Below are 24716 nucleotides of genomic sequence, written 5' to 3'. Positions count from 1 at the left end.
CAAAGTGCATGATCTTTATTTTTATATATTTGTGAAGTGATCTTCGACAGAATGAATATTTAAGGCTTTTCAAGAACATGACATGGTCTTTCTCCTTAGCTTGAAAATGTTTTTTTTGCACCAGAAACAACAAGGTTCTGGTCTGCAAATGAAGCCTCATAGTCAATGGCTGAAATAAAATGGCATCCCTTTCTCCTGTGTAAACCTCTGTTTCCTAGGGTTAGCTCAGCCTTAAGAGCCGCCTAACAGTTAAAGGCCATCAGTGAAAGAAACCTAAGACTAGATCAGGAGAACTGAAGCCCTGAAAGCAGCTAGAAACATGCATCTGAAAAAGCAAAGAAAGTGGAACCGCTACATCAATGACGATGAAGTTATAAAAAAGTATCTGTGAATTAAACGCTTTGTCACATCATCTGTTATATATATTTAGAACATAATATATATATTTAAGACCAGGTCACCGCTAGAAGGACTTCTATGTAGTATAGAAAAAGAACAATAGTAGTTTTTGTGTTTAACACGCCCCAGCGTTTAGAAGCACTGATTCTCGCAGTAATACATCAGATGCGATTATTTTTCATCGCATTCTTATCCAAAACCACACAGGCTCTGACACTTCCAACATGAGGATCTCTATGGCATTCACTTTATATACAAATATCCTGGCATCTTTTCATTTCCTTATTTATTTCAGTCCTACAGAACGTTGATGCTTCTCAAAGGGCCAAATCCCTGGGGATCTGGGTGTGCACACGCCACAACCTGGTTTGGGGGGGGGGGGGGGGGGGGGAATCTCTCCATCCACTCTCTCCCCTCCCCCCCTGTGAGGACCATCTTTGGCATCTTTTTTTTGTAGAAGCTTGTCATCATGTCACTGGCAAGAGGACCCCTCCCTTTCCCAAATATGTGTGTGTGTGTGTGTATGTGTATGTGTATGTGTATGTGTGTGTGTGTGTGTGTGTGTGTGTGTCCCTCTCTCTATTTTGGTGCTTCCCCCCCAGCCCCTTTACTCCCAGTGCACCTGAGCCCCCGCCTTGGAGTGTCTCTTGGCCTCCCTGAGGGTGAAGGCTTCCTGCTCCTCGCTCATCTCCTTCAGACGCTTCTCGTCCAGGAAGGCCACCAGGGAGTCCCTCATGTCCACCACCTCCATCCTCTGCTGCAGGATGCGCTCCTCCTCCGCCTGCTGCTCCGCCGTCTTCTCAGAGTCTGAGACGCGCGCGCCATGCGCACCGCACACACAGGCAGACACAAGAAGACCAATGCACACGCACAATCACACACGCACAATCACACACGCATACAAGCACATGCACACACACACACAATTAAGACAGGAAGATTACAGTTATTATCAAGGTTTTTTGTTGTACCATTACATTGCATTAGAACATATTATGTTCTGATTCAAAAATAACGTTAACATTGCAGGCACAAGTGGTCTGAATCACGTGTTATTTTGTAAACATTAGCAATCACAATAAATCCGACCAGTCTTATAAAGATTTTATCTATATTGCATTTGTTTCATATGTCAGATCCAAACAAGGGCATAAAGGCCTGTATCCCAGCCTGCTCACAGCCGAAGCCCATAAACAATATACATATGAAAGACCTGTTTAGAATCAATCTACCCCGATTAAGCATGACATACCGCTCAGTTCCATGTACTTCCTGAGCTCCAGTTCCAGTATGCCCTGTTGGTCTTCAAGCTCCAGCTGTCGAGACCTGCAAGAAAGCACCACAACAGAAGGGCTTATTTACAGCTAAAGGGTTAGGTGCTAGGGTTAGCCTAGCTCTTATCCTATTCAACCATCAGCCTTCATATTCACACAAGAGAAACTCCTGGCTGGAGGACTATATTAGGAACCATAAGCTTTTTATATTTATATTATCTCCTTCAATGTGGTAAGAAGTTTGATCACGGTTGTGATTTTCCAGCCCTACGGAAAAAAATCTGTATTTTCAGGATACAAATGAGGCAGTGTTTACTGAAGGTGTCTCAAAGTGATGGGAAGGAGGTCTAACTTTGATTGTGGGCGGTGACCTTTAAATGGTGGCTCAATACTTGACTACCTTTGAAACATTTGTGCAGCAATCAACATTGACTCACAGGGTGCAATGTGTGTTTGTGCGTGTGTGCGTGTTATTCATTCCCTCCAAGAGGAAACACTGACCATGCTGTTGCCTATTTTCACCCTCAACACAGACAGTGTTGTGCTCACAGGGTGACTGCACAGTCACACACTGTTGACTTGCTGCATGTGTGTCCAGAGGGGGAACAGTTATTCATCTGGATTTATGTTTTTCATACTTCTTAATAGTATCTTTCTTCACATGCCTGGATTTAACGTTTTCACTTTATTATTATTCGTTCTTTTTACACCTCTTTTTTATTTTGTGTTTTACCTTTTAAATGTTTACAAACTAGTTTGTCCTTGACTATTTTATATATTTCCATGTCATTTTTTTATTTTATGTGCCCTGTTTATTAGCCTTTTCATAACATCTGCTTCAAATGATTATCATCGCCATCATTAACCTCATTATTATTATTATTATTCTTATCATTGATATTCTACTTACGCCACCATGAGGTCGGACTCCTCAGAAACCACTGCGTTTTTCTCGTGGACCAGCTGTATCCACTGCTCGATCATCTCAGGAGAACCTCCACTTCCTGTGGAGAGGTTCAGAGGATGGTGTTAGCCGTTAGCATATAGAGCCACGTGTGTGTAAGGGCATTAGTTTGGTAGAGTACAGTATAAGATCAGGGTGAGCGTGGTTTAGATTGAGAAGATAAAAAGACACACTTTTGATACATTGACTGTTACACACCAACATTTATGTTGTTATGGGCATACAAAAAAAAATAGCCAAAAGGGTGGCTCACGTTCGGATCTCAGAAACGGAAAAAGGTAACGCAGCTACATTTAAAAAAAGTGATGCATTTGATATGAATCTCCATGAAATGTCCGGAGGCAAAGTTTATCTAATATGAAGAAATGTGTAAGTGGATGAAAAAATGTCACAGGTACAAGGCCGGTCACCATTATTTTTTGGGGACCAAATTAAATAACACTTGATGTGGAAAATGGAGCACAAACCTTCCTCCACGATAATTTCATGGTGATTCAGATCGAAACCTTTTTAATTTCTCCCCCGTTTACTTCCCAAATCTTTTTTAGTTTTTTTCCAGATGGGAGGTGGGTGTGACTTAGCCAGTCTATACATGAATTTACAGAAACCCTAAACCTCACAGGGACAATGTATTCCTGTCAGGGTTTGGGACAAAGTCAGAGGTTGTTGTGTGACTAACAGCTGCCTCACAACAAGCAGGATGTCAATGGTCCTCGTTCCCTGATCATGACTCCACACGCAGGACAACTCTATGAGTTTGGTTGAGATGAGTAAGACTTGTGTGGCTGCTCTCTCACCTGGCTCCCCTCTCAGAGCTCTTTCCAGCACCACGCCTTTTTCCTCCAGCTCTTTGAAGGTCACCTCGATCTCCTCCAGCCTCCTCTGGATGGACTGCCCGGGGTCAAAAGTCAAACCGTTAAGGCAAGGCAAGGCAACTCTATTTATGAAGCACTTTTCATACACACGGCAGACTCAAGTAATTCACATAGAAAAATGGTCACACAATAAAAGAAAAGAAAAGATAAGTAAAAGAAAACAAAGGCAAGGTAAAAAATGCATTGTAGAGTAATAAAATAAAACTAGATACGCAACAGAAAATAAAGGCAAAGTTAAAAAAACTCTTTTTAATCTTAAGTAACCATAGGAACGGGACTTTATTGGGGGATCGAGTCAGAGGGTAGTGTTATTGGGTTAGGGAAAGGGATATTGGATAAACTGTTGCAGAGCAAAACATTTTCTGGGGTAGAGTATTCATACATATTAAGAGTCGATTGGAATATGGTTGTTTAAATTCTTGCAATGTTTAACTGTAACAATGAATTATGTTATTGTATTATTCAATTACGTTATTAACCCCATAAGCTATAGTACGAGCCTGCTAAGGTAAAGCCCATTATAGGAATGATATTCACGTATAGGTATTATTTGCAATAGTAGTAATTACAAAAGCAATAGTACTGAATGCCCCTTATGAGCATTTAATAATTGCTGACCTGGGCATTTCGGAAGCGCTGTAGTTCAGTCATCTTGGCTCTTCGCTCCAGGGTCCTCATCTTCCTCAGTTCCAACTTCTCTGCTTCGACGGGGTCAGAGGGCTGGGCCGGCAAATGGAAAGCCAGTGTATTAGTGTTTGTCTTTGTGCCAGTTTGAAATGGCAGTTGAAGTAGCAACTGTTACTGTTTTTAAGCTTAAGTAACCATAGGAACCAGACTTTATTGGGGGATATATTTAGCGGGTAGTGTTATTGAGGTAGGGTAATTGATATTGGACAAACTTTGGCAGAGAAAAACATTTTCTGCGGCATAGTATTTAATATATTAAGAGACAATTGTAATATGGTTGTTTAAATTCTTGCAATGTTTAACTGCAACTGTTGCTACTTCAACTTCAACCGCGCCAAATTGAACACATTTGCTGCGGTCCTAGCCTACCTTCTCGTCAGGGAATTCGATGTCGTCTCTCCCAAACATCATATCTTCGTCATCGTCATCATCATCGTCCTCCTCTTCATCAGCCCCATCTTCTGAAGTGCTGTGGCCATGTCTGAAAGTTGTCTCTGTGGACAAGAACAGGAAAAGATGAGAAAACGATGACCTGATGTGTGTGTATAGTCCATTATTTTTGCTCCATACTGTAAATTCAAATCGCTTGAATACTGTAGTCCGAAATGACATGTCACTCATATTCTACGAGCTCGCTTGGTTTGAGCCAATCAGAAAGGCCCTAGTATAGTACACAGCTACTGACCTACAAGACGACTAGTACACAATGTAAAGCGACTGACCTATCAGGCGACTGAAACACCACGCAAAGCTAACCTATCAGGTGACTAGGACACAATGTAAATCTACTGACCTATCAGGCGACTAGGACACAATGTAAATCTACTGACCTATCAGGCGACTAGGACACAATGTAAATCTACTGACCTATCAGGCGACTAGGACACAATGTAAATCTACTGACCTATCAGGCGACTATTTTCCAACGTAAAGCTACCGACCTATCAGGCGAGTAGTACACAACATATCATATATTATATGTATCAATTCTCATATCATTATCTCATCAGTTTACCCTGTTGTGATAAACCTTAGATTGGGTTAGTCTAGTAATACATGACAATCACCATTCCATTCTAAAGCACAACTATTTCAATTACATAATAGTGTTTTTGATCCATTGACGAATGTTTTGGTGTGACTTTGGCGCCAATCTTTTGTGAAGGGTTTGTCAGCATCTCCTCCCAGTTTCCTCATCCATACCCGTTCTTATAAGTGTGTGAATGTAAGCGCGAGGCAAGAGAGGCTTTGGCCGACTGACAGTTAGCTCTTGTTAACCGCTTATGCTAAGCCCCAAAAAACGTTGCCTACTTTAGCAGATAAAGGAGCTGGTTTAGAAGGGGGTTGGGGAGGGGGGGATGGGCTGGAGTTACTCACCCACTCTGCCCGGGTGGGGGGTGAGGACGCTCAGCCGGGGGTCTCTGCTGAGCCGGGGCGACGAGAGGTTCCAGGGGGAGAACTTGGAGCGGACCCTGGTCTTGGCCTGGCCGCCCGGCTCCTCTTTCCTGCGGAAGCAGCGGCGGTTCCTCTTCTCGCGCTGCACCGTGCTGCCGCTCCAGTAGCCCTCCTCCTCCTGCCCCGGGTCCTGGCCCTGGCCCTGCCCTGCCGGCTTGGGGGGGCTCGGCCCCCCTGCCGTGGCCGCGGACGAAGAGGAGCAGCTGGAAGACCCCCCGGGGGTCTCAGAGTCCGAGTCGGCGCTGAAGCTCTGGAGGTTCACCAGTTGGCACTTCTCCTCCTCCGACAGCTGCAGCTTCCGCAGAGACTGCTTGGGCCGGGAGTCCTTCTGGCAGGGGGACCGCCGGTCCTGGTGCTCAGGGGACCCTCCGGGGTCTTCGTCGTCGGCTAGGTGGTCGACCAGGTGGAGGGTTCGCGGCTTGGGGACCGGAGGCGAGGGCTGCGGGCTGGGATGGTTCTGCTTGGAGACGCGGGGCTTTGGGGTAGGAGGGGACGCGTTGGGCATGGTGGTCTTCTCCTTCTCCTCCTCTTCCTCTTCAATGGGCGCCACCATCCCGGTAGCATGAGGGGGCTTTGCAGGGGACTGGGGGTTCCCTATAGGTCCAGGGATGGTCTGGTGTTGATCTCCCTGGACTGGATGTGGCCGTGTGGGTCCAGAGTCTAGCGTGTGTTCTAGATCCTCGTCTGAGGGGGAGGGAACGTCTTCATCACTAGAAGTGCTGTTCTCTTCATCCGTTGGACCGTCTCCTCCTGCACACACCTGGACCAATCCAAAACGACAAAGAAAAAACAACAACAGAGGGTAATGAGGAAAATACTAGAGCTGTCAGTTAAACGCGTTATTAACGGCGTTAACGCAAACCAATTTTAACGGCGTTAAAATTTTTATCGCGCGATCAACGCAATTATTTTATTAAAAAAAAAAAAAAAAAAAAATTATTTTTTTTCTTTGGCTCAAAACAAAGAAGCAGTAGCCTGACTGCTATGTTCAAATGACATTTGTTCAAAGCAGTCATTTAATTGCACTATAGGCTCTTTTTTTGTATAGTTTTTTGTACAAGGCAAGCCGATGCACTTCACCATGTTGATAAGAGAATTAAAATGAGAAGAATTATGGGACAAAAAAATCAAGGGATATTTAGCATAGAAAATGAATTTGCGATTAATAGCGATTAATCGCGAGTTAACTATGACATTAATGCGATTAATCACGATTAAATATTTTAATCGCTTGACAGCTCTAGAAAATACAATAACTGTGCTGCGTTCGTTTCTCTTCCATGCGCCGTTAGGAAGGCATTTGAGCCCACAAGTCCCACACCGGTCCAAAATTGCTCTCTGTGAATTAATTGACTCCGCTCACTCGCTTTCCTCATATTTCTTTTAGCTTTCCAGCGCCGACTCCACAGAGCTGCAGCAGCTGATGAGCATCATCATATCCCGCGGCAGGGCGCGCTCGTACTTATCGGCGCGTTTAATTCCGACTGTCGGCCGACGTTAAGTCACGTTAGTCTGGAGAGGCGGCGGTAATTCTTTCCCCGGGGGGACCCACCTCATCAGAGGAGTCCTCGGAACCGTTCTCGGGGCCCAGGTGTTCGGAGTGCAGCTCGCAGTAGAAGAACCCTGTGTGAACCAGACGGGAGAGGAGTGGAGAGAGGTGACACGAGGAACGCAGCCCTTTTCAACGGATATTACTCCATTATTCATCCAAACGATGAAACCATTCTTCATGTCCCAAATAATTCATGCGGATACATAAATGACACGGTGGTGTGTAATTATACCAGGAATAGACTTCCACTGAGCACTTTAATACCACAGGTGCTGCAGCTGTTAATGTTCCTCTTTTTTGGGCTTATGCATGAGGAACAATTATGTGTTATCTTACGTAAACGTAAAACTATTGAAAGACGAACATGACCAACGAATCCCAGACAATTCTTTTCAACACACACAATGAAATGCTTGAAATCATCACAACACACCGTCCCAATCTGTGCGTGTCGAGCGTAAACCCACAAATACAAACACCCTGAAGCCTGCGATGTGTGTGGGATCAATGGTGGCCCACCCACCTGTGGTCTGGTGGAAGGTGTAGCCGCCCAGCCTCAGCGGGTGTCCACACTTGTGGCAGGTGAAGCAGTCGCGGTGGAAGAACTTCCCCATGGCGTTGACGCGGGCCAGGAGGTACAGCCGCTGGCCACAGCTGTAGCAGTCCTCGCTGCTGCTGCCCAGCGCCGGGGCTGCGTCCGTCTCGATGTCCCCCTTCACACCGGAGCCCTGGTTCCCCTCCGGGGCAACAGGGGGGGCTGCAGGCTGAGGGAAGCAAAGGAAGTTGGAAGCCAGAGAAGAAAGGTCAATTTTATTTTGTTTAAGTCGTCAACAAAATAAAACGTAAAAGATAATTCTGTCGATACTGATGGACGACGGTGACGTCTGAATCTGAGCATAATTATCTTTGTTGAATTGTTGAGCTGTTCGAGAGTTTGGCAAGATCCAAATCTGAATACAATTTGGTGGTGACGCACAGCTAATATTATAATGACTTAAAATGTTTCAGCTAGGGTTAGGGTGTTCATATGATTGAGCTCATATTCTGGGTTCATATGATTCAGCAAAAATAATGTTGTGCTCTAATATTTCAGCTTATATTATTAACGGTTCTTATCTTTCCGCCTCCTCTCTTACAAAGCCTGTGAGCAATCGGCGAGTACGTTGAGTCACTTTGTCCCACCGTACAATCATACCCTGAATACGATTCCTGCTACTTTATGTCACACTGAAAGTAAGATGATGGTAATTTGAGATCTTTAAGATAGACTTACGCAGGTCTCATCGCCCATGTTGGTCTTCTCCTGTCTCTGTGAGGCCAGCTTCTCCTGTTGAAACAACCAGAACTAAAACTCTGATGGCAGATATAACAGTGTGACCATGGCTAGATCAACCTTCTACATTAAGAGGATAAGCCATCCCCACCACATACGAGGGTCTTGATACAAACACCAGGAGCGACGGCGAGACCTTAATCCTACCTCTGTTTGGCATATTGACAAGAACCCTTGATAGAGGGGTGATACCGTGGGCTGTGTAAACAGTGGGCTCACCTTGCGTCTCTGCAGAGAGTTGTGCTTCAGCTTGCTCAGGAAGTAGACGGCAGACTGCGCCCGCGACAGAGTCAGGGGCTTGGGCAGGTCCAGGACGTCTGCAGGCTCTGGTGGTCCACAAAAGGAGAGGGATTCACACACACAAACACACACACACACACACACACACACACACACACACACACACACACACACACACACACACACACACACACACACACACACACACACACACACACACACACACACACACACACACACAGACATGAGCCCTACTCACACATCGCACGCTGCTACGTCAGTCTCCCTGCGGTGCTGCACACAAAATCAATCCGTCTACTATCGGCAAAATAAACCTCCATTTGCATCTCTCCATCAAGCAAGAATTAGGAATCGTTGACACCACAGTCGCTGCCGATCTCGACCCATACTTACCTTTACTGTTATTACGGCAGCCTCATTCAGATGGACCACTCAGGACCAATATAGAGCCCAGCACACACACACACACACACACCCCCCAACCTCCCTCACACAGAGCTGCTCCCCAGCCCTCTCCCCTCAGCTCAGGTTGCAGGAGACAGCTCCCTGCTGCACATCTGTGAGCGTGTGCGACTGCACAGCATCACTGACGAGAGCCGACATGTCCCACCCACTATAGCTTACACAGTGGGCTCGCAATGCTGGCCCCCCCACTATCGCTAGGACCCCTACACACCTTACTACACCAAGACATGTACACACACCCAAAGGGACTCATCAAAATACCTCCTGAATAAATCAACGCAGCGCCGGCAATAAGATGCTCCTTCAAAGGCAGGAATACTATTAGCTCCCGTTGAGAGAGGCGGTAGTCCCTCCCTGATCCCAGAGAAGCCGTGTCCTCGCCGCTGCAGTTTGTTGGTGCACGGGAGCAGTGCAACCCTTTAGAAGCTGGCTCTGAGCCAGAGACGGAGCCACTCAAAAACCCCAGTGGATTATGGGTAAATGCTCTTAAAGAGGCGGTGCGAATTGAAATACTTCTCATCACCAAACGTGCTGAGTCGCAGGAGAACGGGGCCTGACCCTTTAAGAAATGTTTGCTAATGTTGTGCACTTGAGATTAATTACTAATGCAAGATTTAATAGGGTTTCATAAAGCACCCATCTATAAAGACAAACGAACAATTATATAGAATTTAGACAGCAATAGGGCAGTTTAACCTGAAAAGACCAGTACAAAATGTTGAAAATCATGACCAATGGTATGGGATATGCAAATTATCATTAAAAAAATATTGATATAAAACATTTTCTTAAAAAATGCAAAAGAAAATGCACAGATAAAAGAAGATCATTTTTTTAATTGTTATCGCGGCTGAGATCCTGTTTGGAGGGCAACAACAGCTCCATTTCTGAAGGCATACCTTTTTTGTTCTTGGTGAAGCCGTCGTGGACCTGGGTGAGGTACAGCACCATGGACAGCTTGTCTATCAGGCCACTGCTGGCCATGGCGCTGGCGGCCATCACCGGGGAGATGCTCAGCTCCCGCTCCAGAAGATCCATGGCCAGTTGGTGGTTGTGAACCGCATTGGACTCATTCAGAGACGACATGTCACTGAGACCAGACGAGGATCACAACGGAACAACCAAATGACAATTATTAAATTTCCAATTCTTTATCCCCCCATTTACATCCAGGGTTCCAGCTGTGTGTTGTATCAGATAAACAGATGAATGCACAGGGTCTCATCCCTTTACAACAGTCCATCTAAAGGTTTTATCCTAAGAGCCAGGCGCTAACTGGACTCACATGAGCTGGGGTCTGAAGTGGTGGATCAGGGCGCACAGAGCTAGGCCCGAGGTCCACGACAGGGTGAAGTCCTTCACTTCTACTCCGGCGTAGCCCGCCGTGTTCTTCTGACACCACCTCAACAGATCCTCCACACCACCCGCCGAATCTGGGACCAGGACAGGGAAGACATTTACATGAGGTAGACGAATCTTAAGAACAGCATGGTGAAAGCGGTGCATTAAAACAACGAGGGAAACACATTAAAACAAACCGGGAGCGGACCTTGTCGTAAGTGAGCGGCTTTGTTCTTCTTGCTCGTAGGAAGGGACTTGTCGTTGACGTCGTACAGCTGCTGTACCTAAAAAAGAACAGTCAGCGTCGAAACGCCAGGTGGGTGAACCTCCTCATGGATAAAAACGGTGCTTCGATCCATGCATTGTGACAAACATTTGTCAACAACTCAATTGGTAGTGGAAGTGTAGCCACTCAGCAATTGCGTCACTTCAATAAACACAATTCTGGCCCTTGGGACGTTTGCAATAATAATAATTATAATAATAGTAATAATAATAATAATGTCCAGACACCCGAAGTGCTTTCCAGCAGTCAAAGCACTTCACATGATATTACTTTCTCTAATATGCATTTTCAGTGAAAGACATTGATGGAATGTTAACTCCTGTCTGTTGGACTCTGTTCAGGAGGGGGGGGCAGTCTGACCTGGTGCACCTGTATGGCGGACAGGTTGACGTGCCGGTACCGCGTGGTGGGGTCGATGCTGTAGGACGTATAGTTCTTGTTGGTGTTCTCCGGGGTGGTCTGGGACAGGAGCTGGTAGACACTCTCTCTGTGTGGGTCATTGTGTGTGTGTGTGTGTGTGTGTGTGTGTGTGTGTGTGTGTGTGTGTGTGTGTGTGTGTGTGTGTGTGTGTGTGTGTGTGTGTGTGTGTGTGTGTGTGTGTGTGTGTGTAAATCATGAAAGGGGGAAGAGGTTTGATAAGAAAGAGCTGGATAATCAAATGAAATTGAACAGAAACAGGAAAGCTTTAGCGCACTAAGCACTATTTAAGTGGGAGAGGCTTAACAGCTGTTTACTTTGAAGTCTAACAGAAACATCAGTTCAACATCAAACTTAATTTCTTATTTTCTCCTTTTCCAAGAGATGACTCCAGTGGTGGAAAGCAAGGGCGATGTTACCTCTCCTTTTACCTCTATTTCTATAATTTATCGTTATTTTCAATGATTGACAAGAGGCCAGAATAGGCCCTTGGGCAGCACCAATCTCCTCCTCTCATGTTGGACTGAGGGCAGGCTGGACGCTTCATTGGAAGGGCCCTCTTGAGGTACAAAGTAGAAGGACAAGAATGTAATGCTAACTTCAGTAAATACCTCTGCAATACAATACGTAGACGTCTTTCAAATAACGTCTTAAGTGTCATATCTACACATTCTGAACATGCTTGATAAAGAAGTTACTTTTTTTATATTGTAAAACGACCTTTCATCGTTTAAGAAATGTTTGGGATCCGAAATTGTTTACTTTTGGATTCCAGACTCAAATGGATTGAATTGCTGAATGTGCTCAAGACCAATTACTTTATGAATTATTATTCCCAGAGAGAAGAGAGAAAGAGAGAAAGAGAGAAAGAGAGAAAGAGAGAGACGTCACATTATGAATAAGCATGTGTTAATGTTGTCTGTAGTTGATGACTCGAGTATTGTCTCCTACCGCTCAGCCAGCACTTTGAGGTAGGGGATTCCCAGGCCCCAGCTTCTCACCATCCACGCAGTGTCAAAGGCAGCAAAGAAACCCCGGGCAATACCCGTTCCCAGGGGCCAGAAGGGCTGCACAACCAAAACACAAAGAGACCATTAGAATGTATGCCAAACCTTCTGGCTATAGTTCCCTCCACCATCAACAATAACCATTACAGTAAAGGTTAATGTTGAGGACAAGACCTGCAAATACCATTATAGTACTGGCTTATGATCTCAGGAGAAAACAACTGCAGAACATGTTATCAACAAGTCTTCCTAGATAATCAGACTCTAGATAATCCAAATAATAGACTATAATATGTACTATATTATTTCACATTTAATTTATTCATACAGCTTTATACAGCTATTATTGAAGCAGTTCTTTTGCATGTACAATATCAATAGAGGATGAAGTCAAATCCAGTAAATGTTATCTGTTTCGCCCTTAATCACAGTCACAGACTTTATAGGCCACTATCCCTAGGGTAAGGGACAACTCCCCTTATCATCAGGGGGAAACATTGAGAAGGATGGTACATGAAGGGCTCCGTCCTTCCACCAACGGTTAGCGGAGCAATAGGCGCCATTATGGGCTAACAGAAGGGTACCAAATGCTACCAAAAGGTGAACAATATGCAGGATTTTCTATCTTAGGCTAGCTCCAGGATGAAGTTGGATAACAATTCCACCCTATAAAAGTGTGGCACGCTGAAATAACCTAACCTAAGATCTCTCTACACTGCTACGCAGGTATAGGTCCCTGTTGTGCAGGAGGGCTCGCTACGGCAAAAGCCTGGTGCCTGCAGCCATAACAGCACTCAATAAAAGGCCAAGATAAATCACCCCCAGTCCTACTCTGTGTAGATGTTTATGTAGATCTGTGTAGATGTTTATGTAGATCTGTGTAGATGTTTATTTGTTTCTGTCTATTGTCTGTCGGCGTGCGGCCCATATATGTGATGTATTGTGACGTGAAGAAAAATTTCCCCTTGGGGACAATAAAGTCTAAAGTCTAAAGTCTAAAGTCTACATTGCAATTAACCAGCACCCCTGTAGCCTTAACGACCACATGAGCGGATGTGCTTTAGAACACATGTCTGGCAGAAGCAGCTGCACGCTGTACATTGAACCGGGGTGAGGCGTGTGTGATGTGGCAGGTGAACGGACGGACCCACCTCCACCAGGCTGTCCCCGACCAGGCCCATGAGCAGCTTCTTGCCGCGGCGCTCCCGCACCAGCGAGGCGTGCTCGGCGCGGTGCATGCAGGTGAAGTCGAACATGGCCACGTCGGGCCGCCCCGCGGGGTTGGTGGCGAACTCCAGGTCGGGCAGCTGGCGGTTGGTGGAGAAGTTGGCGGCCTCGTAGGCGTAGCGCCACAGGGCGTCATGGTCCACGTTCTCCCGGGCCAGCAGCTGCTCAGCGTCGCTGTAGTCCTGGGAGGAGGGCGATACGATACGATACGATATGATATTTAGTGTCAGAGCAAGTCTGAAATGTGTGTTGCGTCCCAGCAGCTCAATTTACAAACATCACAGACAAGACAAGGCAATCAGGACAGGACATCAAGACAGGACGCAAAACTAAATAAAAAAATACATCATCACACATTCATCATACCATTACAACACCAGACGACAACATCTAAGGCCCATCAGCGTACATCTGATCTGGGATTATGTGCCTTGTTCAGGTCGAGGATTGACTGGTGAACAAAAGAGTGCGGGGATAGGGGGACGAGGGATGATGACTTGGTTGACTAGAACCTGTAAAACCCTTCTTTGGCTAGGGAAGAAGCCCACTGAGAGGGCCCGAAAGAGTCAACTTGGGGCCCCTGGCAGGATAGCGTTTAGAAAACTAGGGGCGAATAAAGTTTGCGTGTTTTACAACCATAAGTTACTTTGTTCACTGCCTGTGGTCTGCAGCATACGTGTAGGATGACCCCCCAATACTCATTGTAACATGCATGCACACACACACACACACACACACACATATATATATATATATATATATATATATGTGTGTGTGTCTGTGTGTATGTATATATAATGATATATATCATTAAGAGCATCAGTTAATCAGCTCCAAGCTGGAGGCTAGAGAGTAAGAGAGAGTTGGTATAGGAGCCCAGAGTTAGTAGTAATGGCTTGGATCCCTCATCAATCAGGTTAATTTTAGTTTGTTCATTGTGTTTGTTTTATTGGCCTGGTGCGTGTGTGTATTTGTGTGTGTGTTACCTGCTTAATGACACCCTTCTTCAACAGACTCTTCTTCTTGGCAGTCATCACAAAATAGTGGGTGTCGTCCTTATAGTAAACAATGTTTTCTAAATCAATACCTTTGGAGAGAGGCAGGGGGAGAGGAGACGGAGGAGAGACAATAAGACTCTCGCAGGCAAAGGAAAAAACAGTTTCCTCTGGATTAGCTTTAACATAAATTAAATGTACACAGAAACAGGCAAAAATACATTAAGAGGAAGCAAGAATCTGATTATAGGACAAGAACAGATTCACAAAGCCAGCAAAAAATCCAAACAAATATTCTGGTAAAGTTTTAATAGGCTTTATTGGGTTTTAACTGCTTTATTAGGTTTTACAGGGAAACTCTGGAAGCTATTGCACTTCTAGAGATTCCGTAGTGTTATTGTTTTTCGTTGGTGACGCCTGCAGATCTGCTCCCGAATTCTCAGGAGTTTTCAAATTTGTCGACAATGTATATATTCCCGGTAAGCAGGTCTCGTACCTACTACCACTTCGGCCATGAAGTGAGAAGTTAACTGTGCCTCTCCGCCTGATGGCAAACAGTCCTGAAACTGGTATAGATGACTTATTTGACATGCAGAACTGTTTGCCTCTTTGAGAAAACATCCAACATTGTCTTGAAAACCAACGGTCCAAATGACACCAAATTTGGTAAACATGCTTTAAGGATGTGTCTGATTAGGACTTATTCATGGATACAAACAAATTATAATTGACTAAACTATGCAATATTCAATCAGTCAAAAATCCAATTGAGAATGACCCAGGGCCTTGAAACGATGTAGGCACATCCACCCCGCTTAAGAAGTCGGCCAAATGCCACAGTGAATACATTTTAAGCTCCAGGGGGTTTAGGATTAAGGCTCCAGGATCTTGAAACTTTACACAGCTGACATCCTCCTTGAGAAGTTTGCCAAGTTTGGCGTAGATAGCTCAACAAATTACATCACAGGGTCTATTTCTTCATTAGTCTGGCTATTGCCAGACCAAGCTCAATTGTAGATTGCATGTTGGTTTCGGGAAGCTGCTGTCATTTTCTTCATCACAAGAGGCGTGATCAACGGGCCAAGTTCAACTGACTCTGTATGTACACGATTGGCTGCTTGCCTTCGCTTCCCTGTCGTCATTGTGTTAAACCAGCCAATAGCGCGACAAGGGGAAAAGCCAGCTCGATGATTGGCTCCCGCAAAAACGTATCGGAAGCAGAAAGAAATGTATTGCTCTTCTCCAGACCCTTGTGCAGGGTGACCTCAAATCGCCGGCAGAATTCGCAAGGCTAGCCAGTCTATTTCATTATGTGATCAGCCAAGCGCTAGGAACCACTTTGCCCACAGGGGGGCGCAAATAACCCATATCCTTCATGAAGTCAAACCATGGTGGGTGGTCACTTAAAAACGCCAGGGGACACTTACCTTATCTCACAGCACACACTGGGGCATATAGGTATTCACAGTGTATCTGTGGAAAGCTATTGTTATTTGAATTTGTATTTTTTACATCTATGTAGAGATTCTTTATTTATTTTTTTACTGGTTGATGGTGGATATTGTGTCAGTTCTGCTCAGATATTGTTGATATACCATAGAATACTGGAATACACGCATACACACACTAAGGTCAGTCACCTGTTTGAGTGAGCAGATCATGGAAGAACTTCTGGTTGTAGATGCGGGCCACTCCGCTGATCTCTGCCACCTGGGCCTCGGCCGCAGTGTGTCTGTTGGTGAAGTTGGCCGTGATGCCGATCGCTAGCTTCCCCCTGAGCTCCTTGTGCTTGAAGCCTGCGCAGAGACCGTTATGGAAGAGATTTAACGTATGACCCACACAGCTCTGAAAAGGAACCATTGTATTTTATGGGGAATAGGTGTGTCCTTACTGTGTGTGTGTGTGTGTGTGTGTGTGTGTGTGTGTGTGTGTGTGTGTGTGTGTGTGTGTGTGTGTGTCTCACACACCATCAGGGAGAAAGCTCCCCCCTCCAGCAGAAATAAAGACATCAAATTCAAAGACCAGCGTAGGATGGGGATTAGGATGCAGTTTGGCCGTCCAACCTGACATGACAAAGCACCATTTAAATAGAAGAAAAAACACAGTTAAAACACAGTTGGTATCATAGGTTCTACAAAACAAACACTTTGTGCATCTAGGGTTTAAATGTAGCAGTCATTCATGTTTCTGAAACTTTTTTCAGGTAAAATCCTGAATTTGTCTAGCAACAAGCCAACGATGACTCTACGAGGTATGAGGGTCACTTGCTAGTTTCGAAGAGAGGAAGTATCATGAGCATCATAAGCATATGTCATAAATACTTAGCCTGTTAAGCCCTTTGAGGCTGTAGTGGTGATTAAAGATCCCAGGGCATGAGAATTTCACTTTCTGAGTTTTCTAACATTAATATGAGTTCCCCTAGCCTACCTATGCTCCCCCAGTAGCTAGAGATTGTGTTGGGTGTAAAACGAGCACTAGGCATTCTGCTCCACCATTGAAAAAACTAAGCTCAGACGCACCGTTTTGGAATTGTCCTCGTATGTCGTCCTAAGGGGAGATGCCACCCTCCCCTTTCTCTGCCTTGCCAGCCAAGAGAATTTGGTCCGCCAATGAGACAATGAGCTACGACCGTGCGAGCACCACACGTGTGTGTGTGTGTGTGTGTGTGTGTGTGTGTGTGTGTGTGTGTGTGTGTGTGTGTGTGTGTGTGTGTGTGTGTGTGTGTGTGTATGTGTGTGTGTGTGTGTGTGTGTGTAATTACACACACTGTAACGCAAGTGTTGTACACTTCTTTGTTATTTGGATAACCGTTCTTCTGTTGGTGTTATGGGGCATAACACGTTGGTTCTTTGACGTCTCTGGTATTTCCAAAACGAGACTGTAGTAATCTCAGCCATGGTTGAAAAGGAATTGGGGGAAAGGAACTTTGGCTTTGACTCCCTGAAGTACATGAACTGCGACATGGAGGGGAAAAGGATTGTTGCCCGCGATTGTCTCCTGCCGCCCGCTGCCGCGAGGCACCACCACCGCCCCGGGCAGCGCGCGGTTCAGTCTACTTCAGATTGATGTGAAAGTGGAAGAACCAGAGACGTCAGAGAACCCGACGCAGTCGTTTGAACTTCATCATATCGTCTGGAGGCGCACAGAGCTTTTGGCCGTGATAATATCTATTATATGATATAGATATCTATGTATGATGTGATATTATTTAGATATAGAGCTCCAGGCCTCCCGCCGGAGCACCCGGAGGGCCCTATCTTGCATCCGGCGCAAGTGACTTAGTCCCTGGCGCATGTGTCGTTGCTAGTTTACAACTGGCGCAGAGCGTTCTTTTCCCACCACCGCCACTCGCCGGTAAATTAGGGATTGATCATGCGCCCCAAGGGGCGGTTCGGCGGAAGGAGGAGGCGTGTTCTGGCGCAAACGGTATTTTGCCGTTTCTGAATACCATTGCGCTACTGACCAGGAAATACCTGGTTTAAAGTCAGTGGCACGTTGTTCAGATGCTATTTTAAGGGCGCATGCATACATGCGCATGCGATGCATACGGATTGCTTGTGCACCTCGCGCATACACTTTGCTTCTCCCATCTACCTAGCCGCACATTCTTGGTAAATTATTTGGGAAAGAACAGCTGATGCAGCGGTAATAAGTTGTACTTTTAAATCAATGCATCTGCAAACATCGTACAGCAAACACATATTTTCTTGACACAGACATCGTGATTGTTTAGGCCTACATGCCCATAACTTTTAGGATTGATGAGTATTTGATCGTGAAAAACATTGTTTTACCGCGAGTGAGTGTTAAAAAGAATGAATGAATGCGGGCGCGCGTGTGTGCTCTGTTTAAACACACGCAAACTAAACACGTAACGCATAATACAATCAATGGCAATGTCTATTACCGCGGGGACGCATGCATATTAGGATAGCATACAATACTGATAAGAAACATTGTTTATTATAATGTATTGCGTATATCATTAAATAGAACCACAGTTACCGCATATCATATGTTATATCATATACGTTTTCTTTGCCGAAATTTATCTGAAGTTGTGGAAGAAAACCCCTTATTCCATGTGTGAATTAGGACATATTATTTGGCAATAAACTGAGCCATTTGCAGTTTGAAATTCATGTGCATCTGTCTCATCGGAGACTGCAGACGCGCTGTCAAAATATCAAATCGTCCGATTCAAATGCGCTCATGGCTCTTAAAGGGGATGGGAGCTGGCACTCTCATTGGTTTGTTGGACGTTACGCCCAAACCACACCTACGGGTAACTAGGCTGCTTCAGACCAACCCTTTTGACTCTTGCGCCGCGACGCAAGTGTCATTTATCCGCCTGTAAAATAGCGATAGCGCCGTAGAACCGCCCACAAAGCTACTTGCGCTTTGCGCTTCCCACTTGCGTTTCAGACCGTTAAAATAGGGCCCGGAGTGTTAAAGAATATTTACAGAACACGGCTAAAGGCTGTGTGCGCCTCGCCATTGCGATACATCCACTGTAAACAGAGTGCATGGTACCGTGGCCGCAAGCTGGTCAGGACCACACCCCCACCCTCCTCCTTGACCCGCCTCGCTCCTCCTCATTTGCATTAAAGCTACAGACACCGAAACAGCGCGTTTGGGGAAAGCTCAATGTGTGACTGGCTCGTAGTGGCTAATTCTGCACCACGGCTGAATTTCAGGAACTTCTTAAAATACTGTGTTAGGAAGCCACTAATATCTATATTAAAGCATCCATTAAGTAGCATGCCATGGGACCTTTAAGGGCTATACAAATACAATTTAATTGAATTGAATATTCTACATGGCGGCAGGATGACGTTACTGATATACACTTCAAAGTTTTCTCGATAGCAACAATAAGCCAGTCTCGTGTAAGGAGGCTAACAGGTCACATTGTGGCACCTTTGTTCCCGGAGGGCTCCTCCAAACCCTGGAACTCCACCGCAGTCAACACCTCCACCCCCAGGACCAAAGCCACCTTCAGCAGGATGAGCTGCAGCTGGCGAATACCTGCACAGAGACACGGGATGTTACAGCTCGTTATAAACAAATGATCATATACATTATTATGATAAACATTCTAATTATTATTATAACTATAATAATATATGATAGTTAACAATTATTCTGAATAATTGTTTAAGTATATACTACAGGTGAACACTCTAAAAATATATTTTTGGAGTGTTTTTGCTGGGACTAATGTGTTTTTATTATAGGTTTTATTTGTTTTTATTAGCGTGACGAGACGGCCGTCACGCTTGAGTTTGAGATCTCAATCATGGGATATTTCCCAATATAACGAGATAACGAAAAAAAAACCTGGCTCATGGCTACAGTTTCAAAAGCCTCAGTAACTAAATATTTGACAACAGGTCTATGCACACAAGTGACTGCCAGCTCACAGTGTCACGTATGCATTTGCGTTTTTGTGGTAGACCGAATTTGAGTCGTCATCTACCGAATCATTGACGTTCCCCTGGTAACGTGTCATGGTCACATGGTCCGCCATGTCACCACACCATGTGACACACACACACACACACACACACACACACACACACACACACACACACACACACACACACACACACACACACACACACACACACACACACACACACACACACACACACACACACACACACACACGCTCCCAGTTATTCCCAGTGTTTCCTCACTGATGTGGTCCAGGGTCCCGGTGCAGAATCGACCGTAGAGCTTCTTGGCTCCGAGCCCTCGGAGGTCGTAGATGGTGTAGGGCCACAGGTGCAGCACGTTGTTCCTGGAGAAGGACGCCCTCTTCTCCACCACCAGCACCTGGGCCCCTAGCAGGGCCAGCTCCACGGCGGCCCTCAGCCCACATGGTCCGGCCCCCAGCACCAGACACTGAGCAAGAAGAACGAGAACATAACTCCTAGCGGTAGAACTCGTACTACTACTACTTGAGTTCATAGTCAAAGTGTGGTAATTTTTTTCTAGTGCGTTGACAATTCATAGAGTGTCAACACAACAAGAGTGAGCGCTTTAGCCTTTTAGAGTCAATGCCTCAAAATTTCCCACACACTCGCACGCACTTTCAGATCAAAATCAATATAAAATAGAGTGAAAGTGTCCATCGCTGCTCTAAAGTCAAATGAAGTAAAGTAATCGAGCCATGTGTCTCTATGTAGAGCAATGAAATCCGAAGTGGTTGCTTAAGTCATAGGGGAACCCGTTACCTTGTTTTTGGCACAGGCCTTCCTCTGCTGGTAGTCCTTGTGTGACGCCCTCTTATCTATCTTCACCCACAGGGCTTTGGCCTTCCAGTAGTTCAGCCTTTCCTTCAGCTTGGAGTAAAAGACCCTGTAGTCCTTGGGATCCACTTGGAGCTGCACGCACAGTGCCGAAAAGTGTTGCTGCACATCCCTGCAGGTTTTGGCTCCAACAAAGAGGTCGAACAGAGCATGCGAGGGGTCGGTGGGCTCCTGGTTCGCCATAGAGACCCCAAGGCGTCTTCCCTTGGTTTACTTTAGTCGCTTTGGTGGTCAGCTGTAGAAATGGAAAGAGAAAATCATAAAGGTTGGAATGATATCGGGCAGGAAGAGGGAGGAGGAAGCCTGGTGAGTAAGGATGAGATAGTGAAAGAGACAGAGACAGAGAGAGAGTCAGAGTCACAGACTAGAAGAAGTCTGCTCATTTGAAGAGGACTACCCCCCTCCCCACTGTGGTTCCTCTGCAACTTTATGAGTTGCTCAACGGTGCACACACTCACAAACACACACACAATGACGTCTCATTCTCACACCAGGACTCAGCAGTCAGCAAGTCATTAGTTTGGCCAGGCGATAAACCTGGTCTGGGATCTGTTACAACATCAAAGATACACATGAAAACTAAACCCTTGTAAAAACACTCTCTGTTCCCCTGTCTCTGCATAGAATGGTAGCTTGCATTGTGTGCATTATTTTTTTATCTTATGGCAAAAATATAAATAAATTCTAACGAAACGAAATAGGAGTATGTTTGTGATATGTGCTAAATTGTAAAAAAAAAAAAAAAAGAAACGAAACGAAAGTGTGGTTAGGTATCAAAACACTCCCAGAGGCCGTGCTCGGCGACACAACTAAATGCTAGAACAAAAGATAACAAACCAGGTGGGGCCATCAACACAGTGTACCCCCCCCCCGTCTGCTCCTGCAGTGTACCGCTAGAGCACCACTCTAGCCACTCAACTCGTGCAGCCTTAATCCCATTCTCCCAGCCAAGCTCTTTGCAATCACGCAAACTCTGATCTCCCTGGAACTGTTGGTAGCAGATTAAGATCAGTTTGGGAGACTTTTCCCCTGACACCATCCAAGTGTCCCCAGCCAGAAAAGGTTTGTTTCTCCTGGATACAAGCTGCCAAGAATCAATCATCCAAGCAACTCACTTTCGAACATTTTGACATAGACGAGTTAGAGATAATCATCTAATGAGGCCTCCGAACCAACGATCCCAGCTGTCATGTGGCTGGACTGGTCAAAGATTAAATCATTTCAAATTGGAGGCGAGTCAAAGAACACACCTTTAGCCTTCCAATATAATATAATGTAATATATAATACAATAATAATATTAAAATTATCCCATGTAATGATCAAGTATTGTCTACTTGTACCCACCTGGTAACAGATGCATACTATTTAGTTAGTACCCCCGTAATGCCCTTATTTTCAAAAGTACATTCTGTGTGACAGAAATATGCTGCGTCTTTTGAGAAGTGGGCGTGGCGATTTGAAAATAATCAAGATTGCTTTAACAATGGCCCTACAGGGTACATACTCAGCTAGTCTAAAGAGATGCAGCTTCATGAAGAAAATAAAAACAGATAACCATCAGGCTGCACGAGAACCAAGTATTTCAAGGATGCAGAGCATGTTCCAGAGCAATACATCATTATGACACATTCTAAAAGAAGACGACAAAATGAAACTACAAAAGGCGACACACTGCCCAAGGCGTATGCAGCTTCTCTGTGGTTTCCACAGCGTTTCCTTCAGCTCAACACTCGGTTAGCTCAATCTCCTCTTCCTGGTGTCACCCTTTCTACAGCCCACCAACTGCCACTGGTTCAACATCCTCAGCCCTAAACACCACACACACACACACACACACACACACACACACACACACACACACACACACACACACACACACACACACACACACACACACACACACACACACACACACACACACACACACACACAACCTTGTAATTAGCACCGCCGCAAAGCAAACAGGAGATTAGTGGTGTGTGTGTGTGTGTGTGTGTGTGTGTGTGTGTGTGTGTGTGTGTGTGTGTGTGTGTGTGTGTGTGTGTGTGTGTGTGTGTGTGTGTGTGTGTGTGTTAGCCTAGGGGGTCGGTACTGTCTGTGCTGTTCAGACAGGGTTGAAGAAGAAGAACAGGTAACGAAGTCAAACACTAGAGGTGGTGTACAGCCAATAGCAGACAAAGAATGCCTAGCATAATTGCAAAGTTGCAAAATACTGACTTTGAACACGCTTTACATACAGTAAGCATTTCACATATACATTGAGTATTGCTATGCATAGCTTTCTAAAAGATTCACACAGCAGTGGCATAGCCAGGGGGGACAGCCCCCTTGAAATACAGAAATACAATATTTTCAAATATTATAAACGTCAAATGTTATACCTTTAGGTCAAATTAGGCCATGAGAACTGACGTGACAGACCTTAATATAGGAAACAGGAACAACAGGACTTTTTAGACGTACTTATACTAAATAAATACTTCCCCTTCACGTATTTTTCTAAAAATAAAATATTGACAGATGTGGTTATCCCTTTCCGTAGATTTTGGGGTGGTTTGCTTTGCTGTACTCAGAACTTCACTCACAGTGCAGACACGGAAAGAGGAGGAGATGAGGAGAGGAGAGTAAAGGAGGAGTAGAGAGAAGACATGCAAATAAGAGGAGGGGAGTAGAGAGGACAGGAGTGAGGGAGAACAGACCAGCACAAGATCGATATGCCATGTCTAAGTTGCGTCATTAATAAGATCAATCGGAAATAAAATCAATAATTTATAGATATAAGTTGGTTACAATTTATGTTTCTGAAACGATATCATCTCCCACTGTAATTAATTCCTTGTTAAGCCACTGGCAGACACAAACCATTAATACACAGAAACACAACAAGTGTGAACAAGACTCACATTTCAGAATAGCACGGCCATGTTGAGACGGCTATACACAGGCAGCATTAATGTAATCTGATACAGAAACGAGTGTCAAATGAAGTGAATACTTTACCTTATACTAGCACATCGTTCATGGTATTTTGGTCTTGCAAGTCTCTCTGCCAAGTCTTGGCTCCTCATAACAAAATCCACGCTGCACGTCAGAATATAAAGCATGGGGCGTGTTCAGATCAGAAATTGCGGACAAAGAAACGACGTGGTTTAATGGAAGAGACTTCATATCGTATTTGTTTTTGCCGTACGATATTGAGCATGCTACTGTACGTTAATTAATGTAGCCAAATACCAACGATATGACATAGGCAATAGCATTTAACAAACGTTAAATGAGAATACCCCGGTAGGCTAAACCATGAACTTCATTATTTACACTGTACCTCTTCACAGATGTTCTCGTGTTGAGGAAATGCCTTATAGATAAAGACATATATGATAAAAAATATAATAAACATGATTTAAGCGATAAAGTAGCTAAATGAAAAGTTGTTAAATGCGAAGACTATTTTCATTCGGTTTCCTTCTGGTTTCCGATAGGCTATTACATTACCAGCTTGAGTCAGGCTTATAATTAGCACAAGAATAAGATCAAACCGTTTAAACATTTAACTTATTTTTATATCTATAGGAACGCTATTGGCTCACCTGTTAGTGACCGGTGGGTTCACTGAAACACACACTCTTCCCGGACCTTCTGGTAACGCTAACACAAACACTGGACATGTGACTCGCAGGTAAACCACCAGTGCAGGGAAGGGATGGGGGAAGTCCTGTTTAATTTAAATACGTAAGAACGTGTCGTGACTCTTACAATATAACATTTCTTCAATTTCTGATCCTATCTGACTTAACATTTGGTATCATTAGCCAGAATGGCATCGCGCAAAAAGCGCAACGTCTGAAATAAATAGGATACT

General features: G+C 44.9%; 1 protein-coding gene across 3 annotated transcripts; it reads right to left on the bottom strand.

The window, feature by feature from the left end:
* LOC115552629 (F-actin-monooxygenase mical1) lies at window positions 1-24589 on the bottom strand. Of its 3 annotated transcripts, XM_030368892.1 has the most exons (25): window positions 24445-24589; window positions 23855-23935; window positions 20778-21087; window positions 20238-20445; window positions 19459-19566; window positions 16506-16601; window positions 16179-16334; window positions 14530-14630; window positions 13468-13725; window positions 12261-12376; window positions 11253-11379; window positions 10815-10890; window positions 10551-10698; window positions 10165-10355; window positions 8759-8865; window positions 8480-8533; window positions 7730-7970; window positions 7207-7277; window positions 5577-6414; window positions 4569-4693; window positions 4131-4232; window positions 3435-3528; window positions 2584-2677; window positions 1652-1725; window positions 1-1206 (listed from the first exon to the last, which is right to left on the bottom strand). In XM_030368892.1, exons 3-25 carry the CDS (start codon window positions 21033-21035, stop codon window positions 1007-1009), a joined length of 3843 nt encoding a protein of 1280 aa, XP_030224752.1. In that variant the 5' UTR covers window positions 21036-21087; window positions 23855-23935; window positions 24445-24589; the 3' UTR covers window positions 1-1006. The 3 variants fall into 3 exon arrangements, with proteins under 3 accessions (XP_030224752.1, XP_030224762.1, XP_030224770.1); XM_030368902.1 differs by lacking the exon at window positions 23855-23935 and having other exon boundaries at window positions 24445-24566; XM_030368910.1 differs by lacking the exons at window positions 23855-23935; window positions 24445-24589 and adding an exon at window positions 23236-23421.
* Between the last annotated feature and the right edge of the window lie 127 nt (window positions 24590-24716).

The sequence above is a fragment of the Gadus morhua genome, chromosome 1, assembly GCF_902167405.1.
Source record: "Gadus morhua chromosome 1, gadMor3.0, whole genome shotgun sequence".
NCBI classification, from domain to species: domain Eukaryota; kingdom Metazoa; phylum Chordata; class Actinopteri; order Gadiformes; family Gadidae; genus Gadus; species Gadus morhua.
Note: the sequence above shows the minus strand (reverse complement) of the source record. Positions and strands in the feature narration are given on the sequence as shown.